This window comes from Adiantum capillus-veneris, chromosome 11, assembly GCF_014529385.1.
Source record: "Adiantum capillus-veneris isolate H3 chromosome 11, ASM1452938v2, whole genome shotgun sequence".
Taxonomy (NCBI): domain Eukaryota; kingdom Viridiplantae; phylum Streptophyta; class Polypodiopsida; order Polypodiales; family Pteridaceae; genus Adiantum; species Adiantum capillus-veneris.
The window spans coordinates 137,147,976-137,167,335 of NC_140941.1; the positions used below are offsets into that span (position 1 = coordinate 137,147,976).

General features: G+C 48.4%; 1 protein-coding gene and 1 pseudogene across 1 annotated transcript in view; both read left to right on the top strand.

Annotated features, from left to right (window-relative positions):
* The window catches only part of LOC147448087 (DHHA1 domain protein), a 98,556-nt gene that overhangs the window by 59,685 nt on the left and 19,511 nt on the right, over nucleotides 1-19,360 (top strand). Inside the window, exon 5 of the mRNA XM_086523951.1 lies at nucleotides 12,346-12,428. Within this exon, the coding sequence (XP_086380077.1) occupies nucleotides 12,346-12,428 (83 nt within the window). The remainder of the gene's footprint in view (nucleotides 1-12,345; nucleotides 12,429-19,360) is intronic.
* LOC147448088 (uncharacterized) lies at nucleotides 14,013-14,648 on the top strand (annotated as a pseudogene).

Sequence of the window (19,360 nt, forward strand, 5' to 3'; positions counted from 1 at the left end):
CTGACTGTGTGTACCTCTGTAGAGAGCTGACACACCTCTGATCCAAGCATCTGAGAAACCCATCCTGCGAAGCATAGTCACAGGGGACTCTCATTTTTGGGCTTCCCGTCCCCACTTTTCTGTCCCCACTTGCCGTCCCGCCCTCTTTTTTACACTACAAATCCATTTGAGCCCTGTCACCCATCCCCACTCCTCGGGATGTGTCCCTTGTGACTATGTTGCAAAGAGTGCCCTCCAAGAAATCCCAATCAACTCGGTCGTAAGCCTTCTCAAAACCGAGAAGCAGTATCACCAAATCCTCGCCTCGGAGATGCACGAGGACAGACGCCTCCCAAAAGGTGAAGATGTTGTCAAGGATACTACGCTCCTTCACAAACCCTGTCTGGGTCCCATGTATAATGCTCTCTAGTAGTGGTTGAATCCTCAAACTCAAAGCCTTTGCTAGAATTTTGTAGGCTGAGTTGAGGATGGCGATGGGTCGCCACTGTCGAATCCCATCCAAGGAGCCCCCTTCCGTGGGAATAAGGTAGATCAAGCCCCCACTCATGATGTCAGACATCTCTCCTGTGTGCAAGATGTACTGAAATGCGCTATAGAAATCTGAACCAAGCAAGTTTGAGTACTTGAAAAAACTGGGAGTCAAACCGTCCTCCCCTGGACAGTTGCCTCGGGGGAGTGCTCTAAGGGCCTCATGGAGCTCTTGTTGGGGTATAGGCGCCTGTGCCTTGCCCGGCCGCCCAGAGTCTGGGCGCCCACTGACTTGTATACCTTATACATAGCAGAAGTGTTTAGGGGGCTGCTCACTCTTTTGAGTCTCCCCATCCATATCTGTGTCGTGTGTCTCCTTCTCTCGCTCACTCTCCGTCTGTGGTGCTCCCCGATCCCCTTCAATTGGTATCAGAGCTATGGTGACCGCGGAGAGCACGACGGCTTTGAGAGCTTCGAGGCGATAGCTCGCTCTCTCTCGACGGTAGAGAGATTAAGAAAGCAGAAGACTTGCTGTGAGAATGCAATGGGAGCTTGTGAGCTCAGTTGAGAGTGATGTATGCTCTTGTGGAAGCTCAGAAAGGAGTGTGGAAGATTGTGTGTAAGTGAAGGTGGTGCCCTAAAACTGTGTGCGCAGCAGCACAGTTTTCAGATTCGATTTTCTCCTTGTAGAATGCAGATATGAGAATTCTGTCCGCCATGCCCATCCGTTTCGACGTGGTCTACAACTTTGCAGAAGAAACTTTTTGCAAATTCCTCACCGTTTTGCTGATATTCAGCTCAGACTGACTGTATACAGAAATTCCAGATTTTCTGTTGTCGCATTGTGTTTGAGTTTGATGCACTTTTGGAAGCACGGGAGATGCTTGAAGTTGAGTGCATAAATTCTGAGCTGAAGATGCAATTGCAGCTTGTGTTAAGCTTGTGGTTTGAGGGTTTTTTGGTAGACTTGGGCAACGAAGTACGGAGGCGTTTACACACCACCGAAGCGGTCTCTTGAGAGACGCAGGTTTTTGGAGCACACAGGTTGAGCTTCTTTCACTGGTTTTCACAGGATACTTTGGCAGTGATTTTGTGCTTGGATTCGTGATCCTTGTGGATGGTTTGCATATGGTTATGGCGCATGGTTGATGCCCATTATACATGCATTTTGGCGAGCACTTTCAAGTGCCGGTAAGCTCTCTTGAGAGCATTGTTTTCGCATTGATCAAGTTTCCCGATTGCAAATCTTTTGGCGTTTGCTTATGCGCAGTCACTCCGTTGATGTACGTTGAGTGCGGATTGCCATTGTATGTGAAAATGTGGAGCCATTTTGGCATTTCTACTCATTGGCATTGAGTAGTGTTATGGTTTATGGTAGAGATTTTACTTGAGTTTTTGCTCAGTTTTCAGGGGAAATTCTGTCCGATTTTTCCCAGATTCTCGCCATAGTTTGTGATCGAGTGTTTACTCTCACTTTGACATGTTTTGTCAGTTTGGACACAGTTTTGTGTTTTTTGTATCCACTCTCGCAAGAGTGAGGAGTTGTGTATCTTTCTTTGCTTGAGACAATGGTTTGCTCTCAGGTGGGAGAGTCTTGTGATCTTGAGCATTGTTTGCCATAGTTTTGCAGAGCTTATGCATGTATATTGAGTGTAGTTTGATGCGCATTGATTGCTCATTGTATTGAGCTTGCAGGACAATGGTTATTTTGTGTTGATAGCCATTGTGCGTCAAAACTCTGGCGAAATTTTCCCAGGAGTTTTATGCGTATCATTTATGTGATCTAGGTAGAGATTGCGGGTTGCACTCAGCATTTGTGTGCGGTGTTCTCTGCAGGTGGGAGATTTGTGCGTGTGTATGCATCGATACCGCACAGTGTGGGCTTGGTGATTAGCTCACGGTTTGACAGGCGTACAGTTATCTTGGCACACTCACAGGAGTGAGTATTGTGATGTATGCTTGTGTGGCTACAAGCTAGGTAGCCGGATTCGAGCACTAATGGCTTGAGGTTTTTCAGCAAGTTTCAGCTACAGGTTTTCAAGTTTATAGGCAGGTTTGAGGGCTTATTTGGGCGCTGAATTTTCAGCCATTGTTTCCTCTTTGCAGGTGTCCATGTATGGCTCAGTTGTAGGCTGATCTGGGACACGTTTGTGACTTGTTTATGCAGTTGTTTAAGAGCTGAATTTTGGGGCTGTTTTGGGGCTGATTTGTAGCCATATTTTACAGCCATATTTGCAGACTTTTGTTGATGTGATTCGAGCCAGTTTAGGGCTGATTTGGTTGACATTTGCTACTCATTGTTGGTTGCTCTTTTGCGAGCATTATGATTGATTTTTCATTTGACTTCCAATGTTATGGTCTGACACAGTTTGATGGTGTAGATTTTGTTGCTTGGAAGGAACATATGCTTGTTGCATTGGCGGATTTGGGGCATGATAAACCCTTGTATGGTTTATCAGCAAAGCCCAATTCTATGCGTGATGATGATTGGCAGGATCTTGATGAGTTAGCCATGTCTACGATTTGTTTGCATCTGGTTGAGTCTGTTTACTGGCAGGTCTCGAGGGAGACTACAACTCATGCTTTATGGCAGAGTTTACATGCTATGTATGCGACATCCATGTCTACAGGGGAGTCTAGTCCCACTTCTATGTTCATGGGAGAGATTGATCCCACATGCAAGTCTCGACGGCATAGAGACTTGACATGTTGGCATTGTGGACATAGAGGGCACATTAGGCGTCGATGTTTCAGGCGTTTGAGACAACGGAGGCGACAGATGCGTGATGCAGATTTGGGCATGACAGATGCTAGTGAGATCAGTACGGTGGTTACTGAGTATGCTTGTGACGGCGATGTCACATTTACATCTAGCTTGTCTTCAGACGATCTTATGTCTACGGATTGCATATCGAATTGCACATTGTCTTCATATTGGTTACTAGATTCAGATGCTACTTTCCATGTCACGTCGCATCGTGAGTGGTTTAGCACGTTTTCTAGTGGGAGACTTGGTTGTGTGCACATGGCTGATGATGTTGTGTATGACATTGAGGGTGCAGGAGACGTATGCTTGTCCTTGCCCAGTGGTATGAGATTTACCTTGCGTCATGTGCATTATGTGCCAGATCTGAGACGGGATTTGATCTCAGTCAGACAGTTACGGGATAGTGGATGTCAGATTTCGCTACGAGTGCGAGATTTTGTGATGCATTTGGGTTCGCTAGTGATTGCGAGAGGTGTCAAGAGTGGTACAGGTTACCCATTGCATGTGGATCACGCGAGAGACGGTGCTGTCTCTGTGATCATGTAGCCAGGTAGAGAGCGAGAGAGCAGGCGAGTCTCTTTTGCTCATGGGTTGCAGGGTACTTTGCATGGAGTGCAGAGTAGTGAGCTCGTTGTGCACACAGTTGGGGCACGACTTGAGCAATCACACAGAGAGGTGACAGTCAGACATGCATGCTTTGCTAGTGACTGAGCAAAGCAGAGAGTCAGTTGTGCGAGATACTTCTATGTAGGATAGACAGGTAAAGCGGTCTTGCTCTAGTGAGTCACGACAGGAGGACGTTGTGCAAGAGTCTATGCATACGGAGTTAGAGCATGAGAGCTCTAGTGAATCACAGCAGATTGAGTGGTCATGTTTGCAGTGGATGATTGCAGAGGAGGCTGAGATGTCAGTGATTATGCAGTCATTCCTTTCTATGCTCGACAGTGAGCATGGGGATATAGTTGTGCAGGATATGTCTTCCAGCAGACTAGAGATGTTGATCTTGAGACCAGATATCGCAGCTGCAGTGGGAGCATTTGCAGTTGGGGTTGTCAGTCGTTTGTTGATTGATGATGGCATAGTGCACGAGGGAGATATGCAGGTATTGCGTACATACTTGCAGTACGTGTGCGGTATGTCTGGTGGTGTATGGACTTACACGGGAGCAGGACAGCCAGATACACACGATCACAGCCAGCCAGTGGGCATCGGTTGAGAGCGGTTTTCTCTCGCCTTTTGTAGTCTTCAGACTAGGTTCTCTTGCTTAAAGGCACATTCGCCTTTAAGTGGGAGGTTGTTGGGGTATAGGCGCCTGTGCCTTGCCCAGCCGCCGAGAGTCTGGGCGCCCACTGACTTGTATACCTTATACATAGCATAAGTGTATAGGGGGCTGCTCACTCTTTTGAGTCTCCCCACCCATATCTGTGTGTCGTGTGTCTCCTTCTCTCGCTCACTCTCCGTCTGTGGTGCTCCCCGATCCCCTTCAGCTCCTCTAGCTGGAGGGGGAGCTCTAGTCTCTGGCGCATCTCCTCAGTCACAAGACATGGCATCTGTGACCAAACCTGCTCTCTCCATGCATCCTGACGCTTTGATTAAGGCTCTGCAGACAAGATTTCAGTAAAAGTCAGTAGCAACTGCTCGCATGTCCTCAGGCTCTGAAGCAACTGACCCGTTCGGTCTCCTCAACTGGCTGACACTGGTGTGCACATGGCGGGGCCCCACTGTCTCAAAGAACTCCATAATCACTTTGTCACCCACCTGGGTCCATTGAGGTGCCTATCGATGGAAGGCAAACTCATGACGCCGATCCCCTCCCTAGCTGCAGCCAAGCGAGCTGTAGACTCCAGGAGGTAGAAACGACTAAGCTCAGCAAGTCCAGAGGCCACTCTACCAGCAGGAGAGTCCTGTGTGTCTGAGCCCTCTGTCCAGAGTCCCATCACTCTCTAAGCTCTGAATCCAACAAAATCTTCTCAGGGATGCGTAGCATCGTGCTCCCCCTCTTGTGTCTGTCAGTCATAGTGAGTATCATTGGTATGTGGTTGGAAAAAGAAGTCCCTACCAATATGCAAACAAATCCACCTATGTCACAGACGTGGTCACTGGCGTAGAAGCGATCTATCTGAGATAGATTCACTCCTCCTACTCTGCGGTCCAAGTGAGAGAAGGACAGGTGGTCTTGGGGCCTCACAAAGCTTGAATGCTGCCAAACATCTGAAATTCTCAAGGTCATACATAGACGCTTCCAAGTTGCCAACTCAGCCCCGTGTCCAGTAGCATGGCTACCTCCAATCCTGTCAGAGGGGTCCCTCCAACATGTTGAAGTCTCCCCCAATACACCATTGCTCTGCATGTAGTAGAGACTCAACAATATGTGACCAAAACTCTGCACGTGCACTTGCCCCATTGGGCGCATAAATGTTCAAGAAGCCCATGAGGCAACCATGAACCTGCATGGTAATCCATTGGGCCTTGCCAGGCACAATAATACCTCTGCCCACAATGGCGTACTGCTGTTGAGTCCGCAATAGTCATATATACCCCTCCCTAGATACCACTAGGTCCAAATGCAACTGACTAAAACGTCTCATAACGACCACGCAAAATCTGGCCACATCGCCTAATGCGGCTCTCGCAAAGATGATGCTCCCGCAGCATAAGAATATCAATCTCACCACTCACAAGGCAACACTGAAGCTCCCGACGCAACCGACTCCGCTGGCACTGAAAGTGGGGTCCTCCTAATCCCTGTACATTCCATGAGACAATCCTCATGGGGTTTGAGATGGAACCGATGCTGCAGGAGCAACTAACCCGCTATCTTCGAGGCCGCCTTGGATAGGGAGTAATCCGCATCCAAGCGACCCCGAGATAGGCGTGACTGTCCAACTGAGGACCAAGAAGAGCGTGCCGTCCGTACGGCCACCTCCTTTGCTCAGGAGTCCTCATGTATATATAAATAGCATGGTGGGTTCTGCGTGTCGGCAAAGAGATGTACCACAATGTGTCTACATCTTGTTGTGTCCGGAGGTGTCACTGAGAACTTGGCCAATGGCCACATTCTGTACCAAATCTGTAACCCCCAAGTCTCCCGTGTGGTGAGAAAACTCGAGAGCTTGGGCCTGCAGCAAGTCCATAACCGAGTCCAGAGTCCACTCGGCTTGGTCTTTGCCACACAAGGGAAAAGAGAAGCCAACCGCTGTGTCCAGGGTCTCTATCCCTCTCGCTACAAGAAACAATATGTGGATTTGGAAGCAAGCCGCCTCAAAGTCTGGTGAAGGGTCGTCGAGAAAATGTGTGAAGTCGTAAGCAAAGAAGTCCCACCGATGACGGATGTCGAAATCGTGAGTCCTCGGGGAATTGTTGCAAATGGAGAAGTCTGCAACAGAAGGGGGGGGGGGTCCACAAGAAAGGCTGCTCCTCTCTCTCCAAGTGGCTCGTGGCAAAGGCGCTGCCAAGAGATCTCCTAGCAGCCGAGGAAGGTCCTGCACCTTGGGTTGGCTGTGGGGCAGAAGCAGGAGAGGGTGAGGAAGCAGTGGGCTGGAGTGGGAGGGGAGGTGAAGGGGGCAGCATGGGGGTGATGGAGGGGATGATGGAGGCGGCGGCCGGGGGGGGGGGGGGGGGGGGGGGGGGGTGGGGTGGGGTGGGGGGGGGGGGGGTGGGGTGGTAGAAGACTCAGGGGGAGGAGGGGTTGTTGGTGGTGAAGCTGAGGTGGAGTTGGGGTCTCGTCCTGCTAGAGAGGGTCGAAACGGTTCCCTGTGGGTACCCACTGTTGGTGGCCTAGGGTAGGACGACCACCAGGGGAGCCGGACTGGCGTGGTGGTACTTGGCGACGCTGACCACTGGCCTATTGCCGGCCCTCCTCTATCTAGGCTCCAAGCTCGAAGGAGGAACTTGCCTAAGCTCCTTGTGTCTCTGTCTGCTGAGGTTGGGCCTATGTTTGTGTCGAAGGTCAGGGCCTCCTTCGTGGACAGGCCTTCGCAAGATAGCCCATTTTTCTACAAATGAAACATTGATTCGGGAGGCCCAAATGCTCCTCACTTTGGCGGAGCCAACCACCACCCACCCGAGGTAGAAGAATGACCTTCGAGACAGTGTGTGTATCTCAAACCAGAACATGTACTGAAGGTATGTCAGCTGCCTTGGCAGCTACAGAGGCTACCGAGGTGTCTCCAGGACAGTCCCAATCTCCCAATCTTGGATAGGAGCGAGAGGTACCCTCTCCTCAGGCCGGGGAAGCAGACTGAGATGGGGAGGTCCGCCTCCTCGACTAGAACATCGGTAGCTGGGTCGAATCCATGACAGCAGTGTCGAAAATGAGCTTGAATTGCTCGGATGGCCAGGGGGCTCATCGCAATGACCTTGGACGCCATCTCGGGGGTCTCAATTTCTATCTGGTAGTAGCCATGTCCGAGAAGTTGTCGATGATCTTGCCCACCTCTGCAAAAAGTGGGGCCTGGGGGAGATTACTCACCTCCCCTCGGCTAGATCGGGTGCCGATGATTTTGCATAGAATAGAGGTGGCTTGAAGGCACGCCACCTCTGTCTCTAGGCTCGCTTGCTTTGTCGGCAAGAGAGAAAGTCGGATGGTGGGTTTCACGGGGTCGGCCGAGGAGGCTTCCGTCGAGTCCCTCTGTGGCGGCGTAGAATCCTCCATCTCTGTCTTCTCTGCTGAGAAGGCGAGCGAAGGTGAGTCGAGGGCGCCAATGAATGCGAGGTGAGGCGATAGGGTCGAGACAAAGCCACTGGGAGATACTACCGAAGACGAGCTTAGGGGAGCAGCCCAGGAAGCGTTGGGGGGGAGGGTGAGCAGGCTGTGAGTGGCACAATGTGGGAGGGCAGGCAGCCAGGCTGGCTGTGAATGGTGCGAACTGGGAGGAGGGCGGGCAGTGCGGGCGCCTGGTGGGCTGCACAGGCCAGGGGGGGGGGGGGGGGGGGGGGGGGGATAAAGGGTGCGGGCGAGGTAGGAAATGGGCAGCATAGGGACAACGATGGTGAGCGCGAACAACAACAGCGAGCGTGTTACGTCATTTTCTTTCAATATTTTCCAAAATCTTTTTTATCTACCTTGCGTTAGTGATTGCTTTTTGCTTGAATGAAGGTTCCTTTTACTTTCCTTTGAAGAGAGGGGTTGAGAGAATGCAATAGAGAGGTGTAGAGGGAGAGAGAGAGAGATAGAGAAAGAAGAGAGCGACACCTGATGTGGTCCCAACCAACCCTCTCAAGGGCCCCCCACACCGTTGCTGATGTGGTATTTGCTTTAGGTTGCGTAAATGGAATGTACACAATGCAGACTCTACTGACTCGAATGATGACAATCGCCGCGGTAACTCCTCAAGATGAGGCACCTCCGGGGCTGATTTGATGCACCTTTGGATCCTTCTCAATGTGGGATTACGGATGGCCACCACGGGGCTGATTTGCACTTCGATGTGAGAGGAATGAAGGGCTGAAAACGCAGGTCTTGACGAGGTCGATGATGAATAGCAATGAAGCACTCAATTCCGGCGAGGAAATGGCCGACGGGAGGGCTCAATGGGCTGCCGAAGTACCGGACCGCATTTGCAATGTCACAAACTAGTGATGTGTTTGCCCAGTACACACACACACACACACCATCTGGCTAAGGTTGCAGAGATGATTATGTGGCTGCCTGCTGAAAACAGCCCTGCTGAGAGCTTGTCGTATTGCTGACGTGGCTGCCCGTAAAATCTGGCGCAAAATGCGGAGGGCTGAAGCAGCAGCAGTGTATGGAAAGCAGCCCACGGCAGTTTGCTTTGTCAACGCTGGAAAAAAAGACCACGGCAGTTTGCTTTGTTAGCGCTGGAGAAAAGACTACGCAAACTTTAAAAGTTGCTTTATTGAACACAAGGTAGGAAGAGAGAGAAGCCTTAATGCTTTTAACTTGATTTATTTTTAAAAGCCTATTTTAGAGGCAGTTTTTATGGGCAGCCTTTAAAAGAAGCTTTTGGGGCTCTGCTTTAGCATCCCTTGTACTCTTTAAATACGCAGGTAGGGCCTCTCACAACTCAGAGCATCTGGACGCAAAGTCTTAGTGTGAGCGCCTGCCCGTACTCTTGTACTTTGAACACAGATTAATACAAAAAGAAATACCGAAAGGGGCGCCAGTCTTTGGGGCCAATATCTCTAGGCACGGAACTGCCTTTGCCTCGTGTCGAATCAATTGTGAACTGTGAACTGTTTTTGAAGTGATTATTTGTGCTGTCGCAGTAGATTCTCGACTTGGAGTGTCCAAGTCTGTTACATGCAAGGTGTACGCTTGCCGATCTCGCACCAACCGCGATGGCGATGGGCTGAAAACTAAGAACGCTGGCCTGATTTGCAGCAATTTGCTAGCAATAGGCTGATTTGGTGCGAATCTGCAGAAACGCCCCTTTATAGGTGATATTGGCAGGTTATAAACTTATTAAGGCCTAGGTAGGGCAACTGTCCACCAGGTCACCCAACAAATAAATCATAAAAAAGATTTATTAAAAATTTAGCCAAGGGGAGTCCGTTTGGGTGAAATTGTTGCCCCACCCAGAAATCCGATCGATGTCGGAATGGCTCATTGGATTTCTCTAACCTAGAACTACATGCATGTCTTGCGAGATGCCCACCTAGTGTAATAACATCTGTCAAAATGCGTGTACAAACCATTTATGCAATAGGGTTTCAAAAATGGAAAACCTAATCTAATGGACTTTTCCGGACATGCAGGTCCTACGAACAGGCTTACAAAATTGCCGGTACTAATTCTCCTAGGATTCTAGACACTCCTATCTAGGAAGAAGGGGAAAACTGGCTCTGGAAGTCGATGAAGCATGTCCACATGACACAAAGAGCCATGTGCACATGACAGAAGATCTGTTTGCATTTTTGTAGGGACTACATTTTCAGATCATGTGCCAGTGATTCTTTCTGTGACAGACAGATAGAGGAGTGGGAGCACGATGGTGCGCATCCTTGAGAGGATCTTGCTAGATCTAGAGCTCAGAGAGCGGATGGTTGCACTTTGGAGAGAGAGTTTGGTCACCCAGGGCACCCCTTTTGGTAGAGTGGCCTCTGGACTTGCTGAGCTTGGTCGCTTCTTTCTCCTGGAGTTTGCAACTCACTTGGCTTCAGTCAGGGAGGAGGAGAAGCGTCTGCGACGGGGCATTGCTTCCTTATAGCGGATGGAGGAGCACCACCCAGAATGTCCTTGGTTGGAGGAGCAGATACAGCCGAGCTGACTAGCATTGAGGAGCGGCGTCATGAGTTTGCCTTTCATTGACATGCATCTCAGTGGACCCAGGCCGGCGACAGAGTGACTGGGGAGTTCTTTGAGACTGTGGGCCCCGCCATGCGCACACCAGTGTCAGCGAGCTGAGGAGACTCGACGGGTCGATTGCTTCAAAGCCTGAGGATATGCGTGTAGTTGCTACTGACTTTTACCGTGATTTGCTGTCAGTTGAGCCACAGTCAGGAGCGTCAGGATGCATGCAAAGAGCAGGTTTGGACGGTGGGCACAAATGCCTTGCCTAGTTACTAAGGAGGTGCATCAGGGACTAGAGCTGCCTCTCCCGCTAGAGGAGCTCCATGAGGCCCTCACGGCACTCCCCCAAGGTAGCTTTGTCGAGGGGAGGATGGTGATGACTCCTTGCTTGGTTCGGATCTTTGTAGCATCTACCAGTACATTTTGCACACGAGAGAGATGCCTGACAACATGAGTGAGGGCTTCATATACTTTATTCCCAAGGAGGGAGGCTCCTTGGATGAGATTCGGCAATGGCGACCCATCATCATTCTCAACTCAGCCTACAAAATCTTAGCCAAGGCTCTGAGTTTGAGGATTCAGTCGCTACTTGAGAGCATTATACATGGGACCCAGACACGTTTTGTCAAGGAGCGTAGTATCCTTGACAACATTTTCACATTTTGGGAGGCGTATACCCTCGCGCGCCTTCTAGGAGAGGATCTTGTGATACTCCTCGATTTTGAGAAGTCTTACGAGAGAATTGACTGGGATTTCTTGGAAGGCACGCTACGCAGCATGAATGGTCCATATTATCTTGGAGGGTAATCAATCTCCTCGAAGAGTTTCTCTCCTTGAACAAAACTATGTGGTGTGTGGAAAACTGCCGATGGCTACAGTGTGCAAGATTGAGGATATCTGGCTGGTGGGAAGTGGATAGTGAGGTGTCTGGGTCTAGGTTGTGTATGCCGTTGTATACCTGGTATGCATAGACAATCATGCCCGTATGTACAGTTATTAGAGAAAGTGGGGGGTTCCAAATGTGCTCAACGTGGTTCTCTATATATGGGATATGGGTCAGTTTGGGCAGACAAAAACGACCTCATAAAAACCCCCAACAACATAAAACCTAAAATTATGAAAGAAGAAGGTGACAATGTGTATAGTGAGAGGCCTAAGAAGCTGGTCAAAGCATCATCACATGTGTACACATGACAGAACCACTGCTCACAAGTATGGTGGCCAACTAGCAACCTTATATGCTCTGGAAAGAGAGCATAAAGTCAGAAATCTAGAGGTTGAAACTGACAATTTTGCATGATTAAATTCAGAGCCGAGTCCATCCCAAAGGTAGCAATGTGGTGGCCAACAGACAATTTGAGTCCTGAAGGAAAGGGAGTTTTGCTCTTCCTGTGTAATCAGAGTCGGTAAAAGCCGTGTATAGCTTGCCTGTGCAATCAGAGTCAGTAAAAGCTAAGCATAGCTTTTTGTATTTCACAGTAGTAAATTTTTTCGTGGCACTTGTTCAGACTCTGCTTTGTTTCTCAACCAATTTATTAGTGGCTGATAAGGTTGAAAATAAGGAATTGCAACGGTTCTTTTTCTAGCTTGAGCATATAATTCTCTTCTGTTCGTTCAGACGATCTTTGTGAAATTTGACCACATTCAATTCAGATGTTCCTTCCGTGAGTGTTACTGCATTTTTTTGCTGATTGCCAAGGTTTTAAACACGTTGCTTTTCCATACATGGTATAGAATTTGAATCCCTGCCAAGGCTTGAAAGAAATTTCTTTTTAATTTATGGTGTAGATTTTACATTCATGGCAAGTATTTTGAGGACAATGCTTACAAACTATGTTTTCATCCTAAATAACAACAGGCTGTTAAGAGCAATGAATTGACAGATTTAAGGAGCGAGCTTGGCCATCAACTTGCTGCCAGAAGTCTTACTCTTGGATTAAGGTCTGATTTTATATACCATGTGATTTGATCACACACTATGGATTGTTTTGTTTTCAAAATTTAGTTTTTATGTGTTTTGTCTAGATGCGTGCTAAAACATCACCTCACAACCTGATAGCCAAAGGTGAATTATGTACAGAAACACTCTCTCTCTCTCTCTCTCTCTCTCTCTCTCTCATCTTCAAGGCTGGTGACCCTACAGAGCCTGGGAACTACCGCACTATTATGGTTGGACACACATTGGCACAGTTGTATGCATCTATTCTGGAGCAACACTTGAGTAATTGGGCAGAGGGTGAGGGTGTACGAGCAAAGGGTCAGGCCGGCTTCAGGAGGGGTTTCTCCACCCTTGATCATATTCTGACACTCAGGGCCATCATTGAGGAGGGCAGAGCACATGGGAGACGGATCTATTGTAGCTTTGTGGATTTTCGCAAAGCATTTGACATGGTACCAAGAGCTCGATTGATGCGCAGACTGCAGGAGATGGGGGTGCCCATAGAGGTGATTTGGGGGATTATGGCTTTGTACAGATCAGTGGTGGGACATGTACGCACTCGGGAAGGGGTATCTGATTTAGTTCACTCTACTATTGGAGTGAAAGAGGGCTGCCCATTGTCTCCTACTCTATTTGGTATGTATGTTGATGAGGTGTCCAATTACATTGACAAAGAGGGTGACAGGGGTGCCCAGCTGGCAGGGACGTGGATCCCATTGTTGCTATATGCTGATGCTATTGTGCTGATATCTGACTCACCAGAAGTTATGCAACGACATTTGGATGCACTACGCAGTTTTGCAGAGGATAGTGGACTGTGTGTAAACCTAGGTAAAACCAAGGGTATGGTGTTTAACACCACACCGCAATGGGTCAGGAGATCAGTACCTACTTTCAAATATGGTCAGGAGATTGTGGAGTATACAGATGCATACACCTACCTGGGGGTAGTCTTTACTGGGCCGAGATTTTCTTTGAGAAGAGCAGGAGAGACTAGACTAACTAGAGCTGGTGTGGCTCTGGGAGGAATGGAGAGGATGTGTTCGCAGGTTCAGTTCCAGGAACCTGGGACAAAGTTATGGCTCTTTGATACTTTGGTTGCCTCTACTTTGTTATATGGGGTGCAGGTTTGGGGACCTTCTATAGGCCAGGATGGTTGGAGGTGTATGGAGAAGCCCCTGGTATCTATGATCTCTCGGCTGATTAGAGCCAAGGTTTTCGTACCGCATGATATCATTTGAGTGGAATTAGCTACCCCCCCTATGGAGATTGAGGCGCTTACCAGATCAGTCTCCTTTGTACACAGTCTGTGGGATACTACCAAAGACAGATATGCCAGGGTGGCTCTAGAGTCCTCCAGACAATTAGCTCTTAATGGGGATACATCATGCTGGTATGCACAGATGGCATCATGGTTTCAGACACATGGTTTCACCATGGACATGTTGCCTCCTTTTCAATACTCTCTAGAGGCACCCTTGAGGTCTCTGATACGGGTAGAGATTAATAGACTCATTCGTCAGGATCTGATCCAGCTGGACACGAGGAGGACATGAATAGAGCCGCTACAGGAGTTGGGCACGAAGATGGCTTTCTATAGAGAGCATCTTCTCCACCTCACGGGGGATGGGTTTGTGATTCGACCTAGCTATATGGACACGCATCTTTCGCATGGTTTGCGTTGTGCCATTGGCCATATACGCACGTCTTCACATCAACTCGAGATTGAGACTGGCAGATTCAGAGGGACACCAGCAGATAGCCGGATATGTTGCTTATGCCATCTAGAACGAGAGACAGAAGTACATTACATATGTCATTGCACAATGTACTATGAGATACGAGGCCGTTTTCATTGTCTAGTCAGAGAAGGTTTTGGGCCTCTATCTAGGGTCATGAGTTATGAGGATCAAAGATGTCTTGGGCTATATCTACTTGAGCTACACATGCATAGAGAAACTTTACTGAGGAGAGCTGAAGAGAGACATCCCCAGAGACAGATCACAGATTTCTTTACACTAGATATTGTACACCCAGAAGAACAGACAGAGGAGCAGCTAACAGTGGAGAGGTCTACCCGCACTACTGGCATTCTCATAGACCGAGCATTGGAGCTAGGGAGATCTAGACGACCCCGATGGAGAAGAGGAGCTACACAGTTTTGAAGGAGGCTACAGCAAAGGATTCAAGCCATACTCTTTCGTCGTCCAGAGTACAGATAAAGATGGATCTCTACTCCCCTCCCATATTGTCTTCACATTGTACTGCTTAGTTTAGGGTCCCGTAGTATTTATATTTTGTTATCCTAGTTTAATTTATTTTGTTAATCTGACTTTGTATCATATACACCGCATTGTAACTTTCTGGTCTCATAGGTCACTTTGGCCTTTTGAAGACGTTAATATAACATTTCATTTCATTTCATTTCTCTCTCTCTGTGCGCGTAGAGAGTGAAAACGTAGACAGAGAAAGCTTGCACGGGTAGAGAGAGAAAAAAAGTAACAAAAAAGTTATATATATATTTGCAGCTAAGAGTATGGTGAGCAGCGCTGCATAGAATGAAGGATGAAGTGCACACACAATGATCCCTTGCTGCTCGTTGTCATGGCTTGATAGCCAATTTTCTCTTTTTCTCTCTTCAAAATTCTCTTCCTCTCCCTCTCCTTTTGCGGCCTTCAAACATGAGGAAACAAAATGGCAAGGATGATCCTATGGAGGATGCCATTCAAAAATGCAAGGAAGAAATGAGTGAGTCCATCAACAAGATTAATCGCCACCTTCTAGGCACTATAAAGGCACTTGACGAGCGTGTGTTGGCCTAGGAAAGCACGATACATACACTTTAGGATCGTGTGAAGGCCCAAGATGAAGAGATCGCACTACTCAAGAAAGAACTTGCAGAGGTGGGATCGCCAAATGTCCTCAAAGAGGGAGAGCTTCAACCCTTAGTAGTTGAAGAGCTCAACATGATTAAAGAACAAGTGCGGGCCATCAAAGAAGGTGAGGAGCAACAACAAAAAATGATGACCTCGTGGGTAGATGTCATCACAAAGACCCAACATCAACTTGACACTAGAAGAGGAGCAAAGGAGACGTGTGCGGGCCTTACACGTAAGGATGTTTGGCCTCAGAGACCAAGATAATGTGGATGAAGAGGTGAAAGAACTCATGACTATGGTGGGGGTTAATGAGCAGACGCATACGAGGGCTTGGAGAGTGGCAATAAGAAAAGTAGGAGCAAGGGGGAAACCTCGAAGGAAAGGGCACTCATCCTCCGTTTCCCCTCCATGGAAGCGAAGGACTTCTTGAAGAAGAGACCGACTCTAAAGAAGACATGCATCTTTCTTGGAGATGACATCACCCTCTTGCAGATTGCTCATATGCAAGAGGTAATGCCGGAAATTAGAGCGGCAAGGGAAAAAGGGAAGATTGCTTTTTATCGTGATGGAAGGGTGGTGATACTGGAGTGACGCTCCGCATGACGGTGCGAGACCTATGGGACCATACTAAAGATGGCAGCCTAGAATTATAATAGGTCACTCCGTTTTGATGTAGGTGCCTTTGAGGATAGTTTCACTGGGAGAGACATCATTTTCTATTCTGAGACACATCAAGCCCCCGAGCAGTCCATGCCACAAGTGAGCGGATATAGATGGGAGACAACTTGCAGACAAGAGACTAGATCAGAGCATCAAGGACGGGGCTCAGGGGGAGTGGCAGTTTTATTTAGGGAGGAGTTGCAACCATTGGTATATATAGCGTGCAAGGATGAGCAAGCTAGGTACATGTGGGTGAGTCTAAGGGCAGAGACAGGCAAATACCTCTACCCTGCTATTTGTTATTTTCCTCCTAGTACGTCAGTATATGCATCACCTAGAGGACAATCCACCTTTGCTATTTTGGATAATGACATATGGGAGTTTTCCAAGGATGGTGACATTATCATACTAGGGGACTTCGATGCTAGGAGTGCCCATCACCAGATAGTATTCTATGATACTTCCGAGGAGATGCTTAGGGAGCTGGACGTTATTGAGATGGGCCTATCCAGACTCTCACAAGATGAGGAGTACACTGAGTATGGCAGATACTTGATAGATATGGGAAGTGCACATGGATTGGCCATTTTGAATGGCCTACATAGATTTTCTACAGCTGGAGGTTTTACATGCTTTCCACATCAACATGGTGCTAGTACAGTGGATTATGTTATGGCCTCATTCCATTCTTTCAGGATTTCATGGTGGGCACTGGGCCAGTTGGAGTAGCAGTTGATCATGCTATCTTGTCTTTCACTCTTACGTTTTAGTTCAGCACAACTCCATTAGGAGAGGTCCCCACACACACTCGGTATACCTTTGTGAGGGGGACCGATTCTGTGTATATGGATGAGATATACAGACAGCTATGCACTTAGGAGCCGGGACGGCCACTAGATGAACTCACTCAGATATTGACAGACGCTCCATGATGCAGCATTAGAGGCATATGCCCACAGCCAGCCTACACGGAGACGATCTGGGAGCATGCCCCAGAACAGTTGGTATGATGAGGAGTGTAGAGAGACTAGGATCAAATTACAGAGGGAAGTGCTCATGGGTATTACCACACATAGACAGTCACGGATTATCTTTCGCCGCCTAGTGCGACGAAAGAAAAGGGCTTATCTATCTCAGATAGAACGGGATCTGTATCAACTATTTATGAGTCAAGACTCAGGTGAAGCATGGAGGCTATTCCATGAGCATTCACCACCACCAGCCGTCACCTCCACAGAGACATGGGGGGAATATACCAGATCTCTCTACATAGTATCAAGGCAGCCACCTTTGTCGGACCCACGAGAGACATGCCCTGGGACATATACTTTCTTTATTGCCGAGAGGGTAAGGAAAGCCATTGACAGGATGAAGATAGGGAGAGCACATGATCATGATGGTCTGGTAGCAGAGCACTTCATCCATGCCAGAGATATGCTTGCAGAGCTTCTTGCTATGATGTGTAATCGAGCCATGTATGAAGGCTTTCCTGAGACTTGGATTATGTCTACGATTGTGCCTCTTTTCAAGTCAGGAGATCCCATGATTCGCGGGAATTATCACACCATCATGGTTGGTCACACATTAGCTAGGCTGTATGCATCCGTTCTTGAGCAGGAGCTGAGCAGATGGGTAGAGCGAGAGGGCATATGAGCACCAAGGTAGACAGGATTCAGGAGAGGTTTCTCCACTCTTGACCAGATTCTGACACTCAGAGCTATTATTGAGGAGGGTAGACACCATGGCAAGAGGATCTATTGTAGCTTTGTGGATTTCCGCAAAGCTTTTGACACAGTGTCGAGAGCCAGACTTGCACGCAGACTGCAGGACATGGGTGTGCCTATAGAACTGATATGGGGTGTTTTGGCTTTATACAGAGGACAGTGATGGGGCGGGTATTCACTACTGAGGGAAGGTCTGACATGGTCCACTTCACTATTGGAGTGAAGCAGGGATGCCCCCTATCTCCGACTCTTTTTGGGATGTACGTGGATGAGCTTTCAGACTATGTAGAGCAACAGGGAGACAGAGGGGCTCAGCTAGCAGGGACATCGATTCCGTTGTTACTATACGCTGATGATATTGTGTTGATTTCTAACTCTCCAGAGGGGATGCAGTTTCATTTAGATAGATGCTTTGCACACATTTGCTCGTGACAATGGATTGTCTGCACACATTTGCTCGTGACAATGGATTGTCTGTCAACCTTGAGGGGATGCAGCGTCATTTAGATACTTTGCACAAATTTGCTTGTGACAGTGGATTGTCTGTCAACCTTGGGAAAACCAAGGATATGGTGTTCAACACCACATCACAGTGGGTCAGGAGGTCAACACCCACATTTACGTATGGCCAAGAGACTGTGGAGTACACGGATGCATACACCTATCTTGGGGTAGTCTTCAGTGGACCGGTGTTTTCACTAAGGAGAGCATTAGAGACTAGACTGACGAAAGCCCATGCAACCTTGGGAAGATTGGAGAGGACGTGTTCGCAAGTTCTGTTTCAGGAACCGCAAACAAATCTTTGGCTTTTGGACACTCTAGTGACTTTAGCTATGCTCTACGGAGTTCAGGTATGGGGACCCTCAATAGACCATCATCAGGGGAGATGTGATAGCACAAATGGATGGAGATATATGGAGAGGCCTTTGGTCTCTATGATCGCTCGGATGGTTCGGGCTAAGGCCTCAATGCCGCATGAGATTATCGGAGCCGAGCTAGCCGCCCCCCCCCCCCCCCCCCCCCCCCCCCTCTCTCTCTCTCTCGTGGTTGAGGCTTTGACTAGATCAGTATCCTTTATACACAGTTTATGGGACCCCCCTCGTGGTCGAGGCTTTGACTAGATCAGTATCTAGAGACAAATTCTCGGAGTTATCTCGACAACTAGCGCTACAAGGCGATATAGCATTTTGGTATGGACAAATGGCAGCGTGGTTTTAGTCACATGGTTTCAACATGGATCCGTTTTAGTACTCCCTGGATGCACCCTTGTAGCAGGCTACAGTGTCACTTTCACAGGACACACATTTAGTACATTTGGTCTAGGCTGGTTCACACTGGACGGACTCTCTGGGCTGGGCAGTGACACGTGGCAGCAGAGATACGGGCTGGTCTAGTGGACATCGTGGCCAGGTCACCACATGGCTGACATTTATGAGCCGTGGGTGGCTCTTTATGGTGGTACATGTGAGTAGTAGTGGTTAGGTCAGGATCATCATCTTCTTCACATCTGGTCGAGCGTCGTGGTCTAGGGCATAGAGTCTAGACACACAGCACGTCTTCACTATCCTTGCACATTTGAGCCTCGACATCCCATTGTACCTGAGAGTCTCGGGCTGGAGCTGAGTGTGCTGCCACGCCAGAGTCTGTATCAGTTCTTTGAGATAGCTGAGT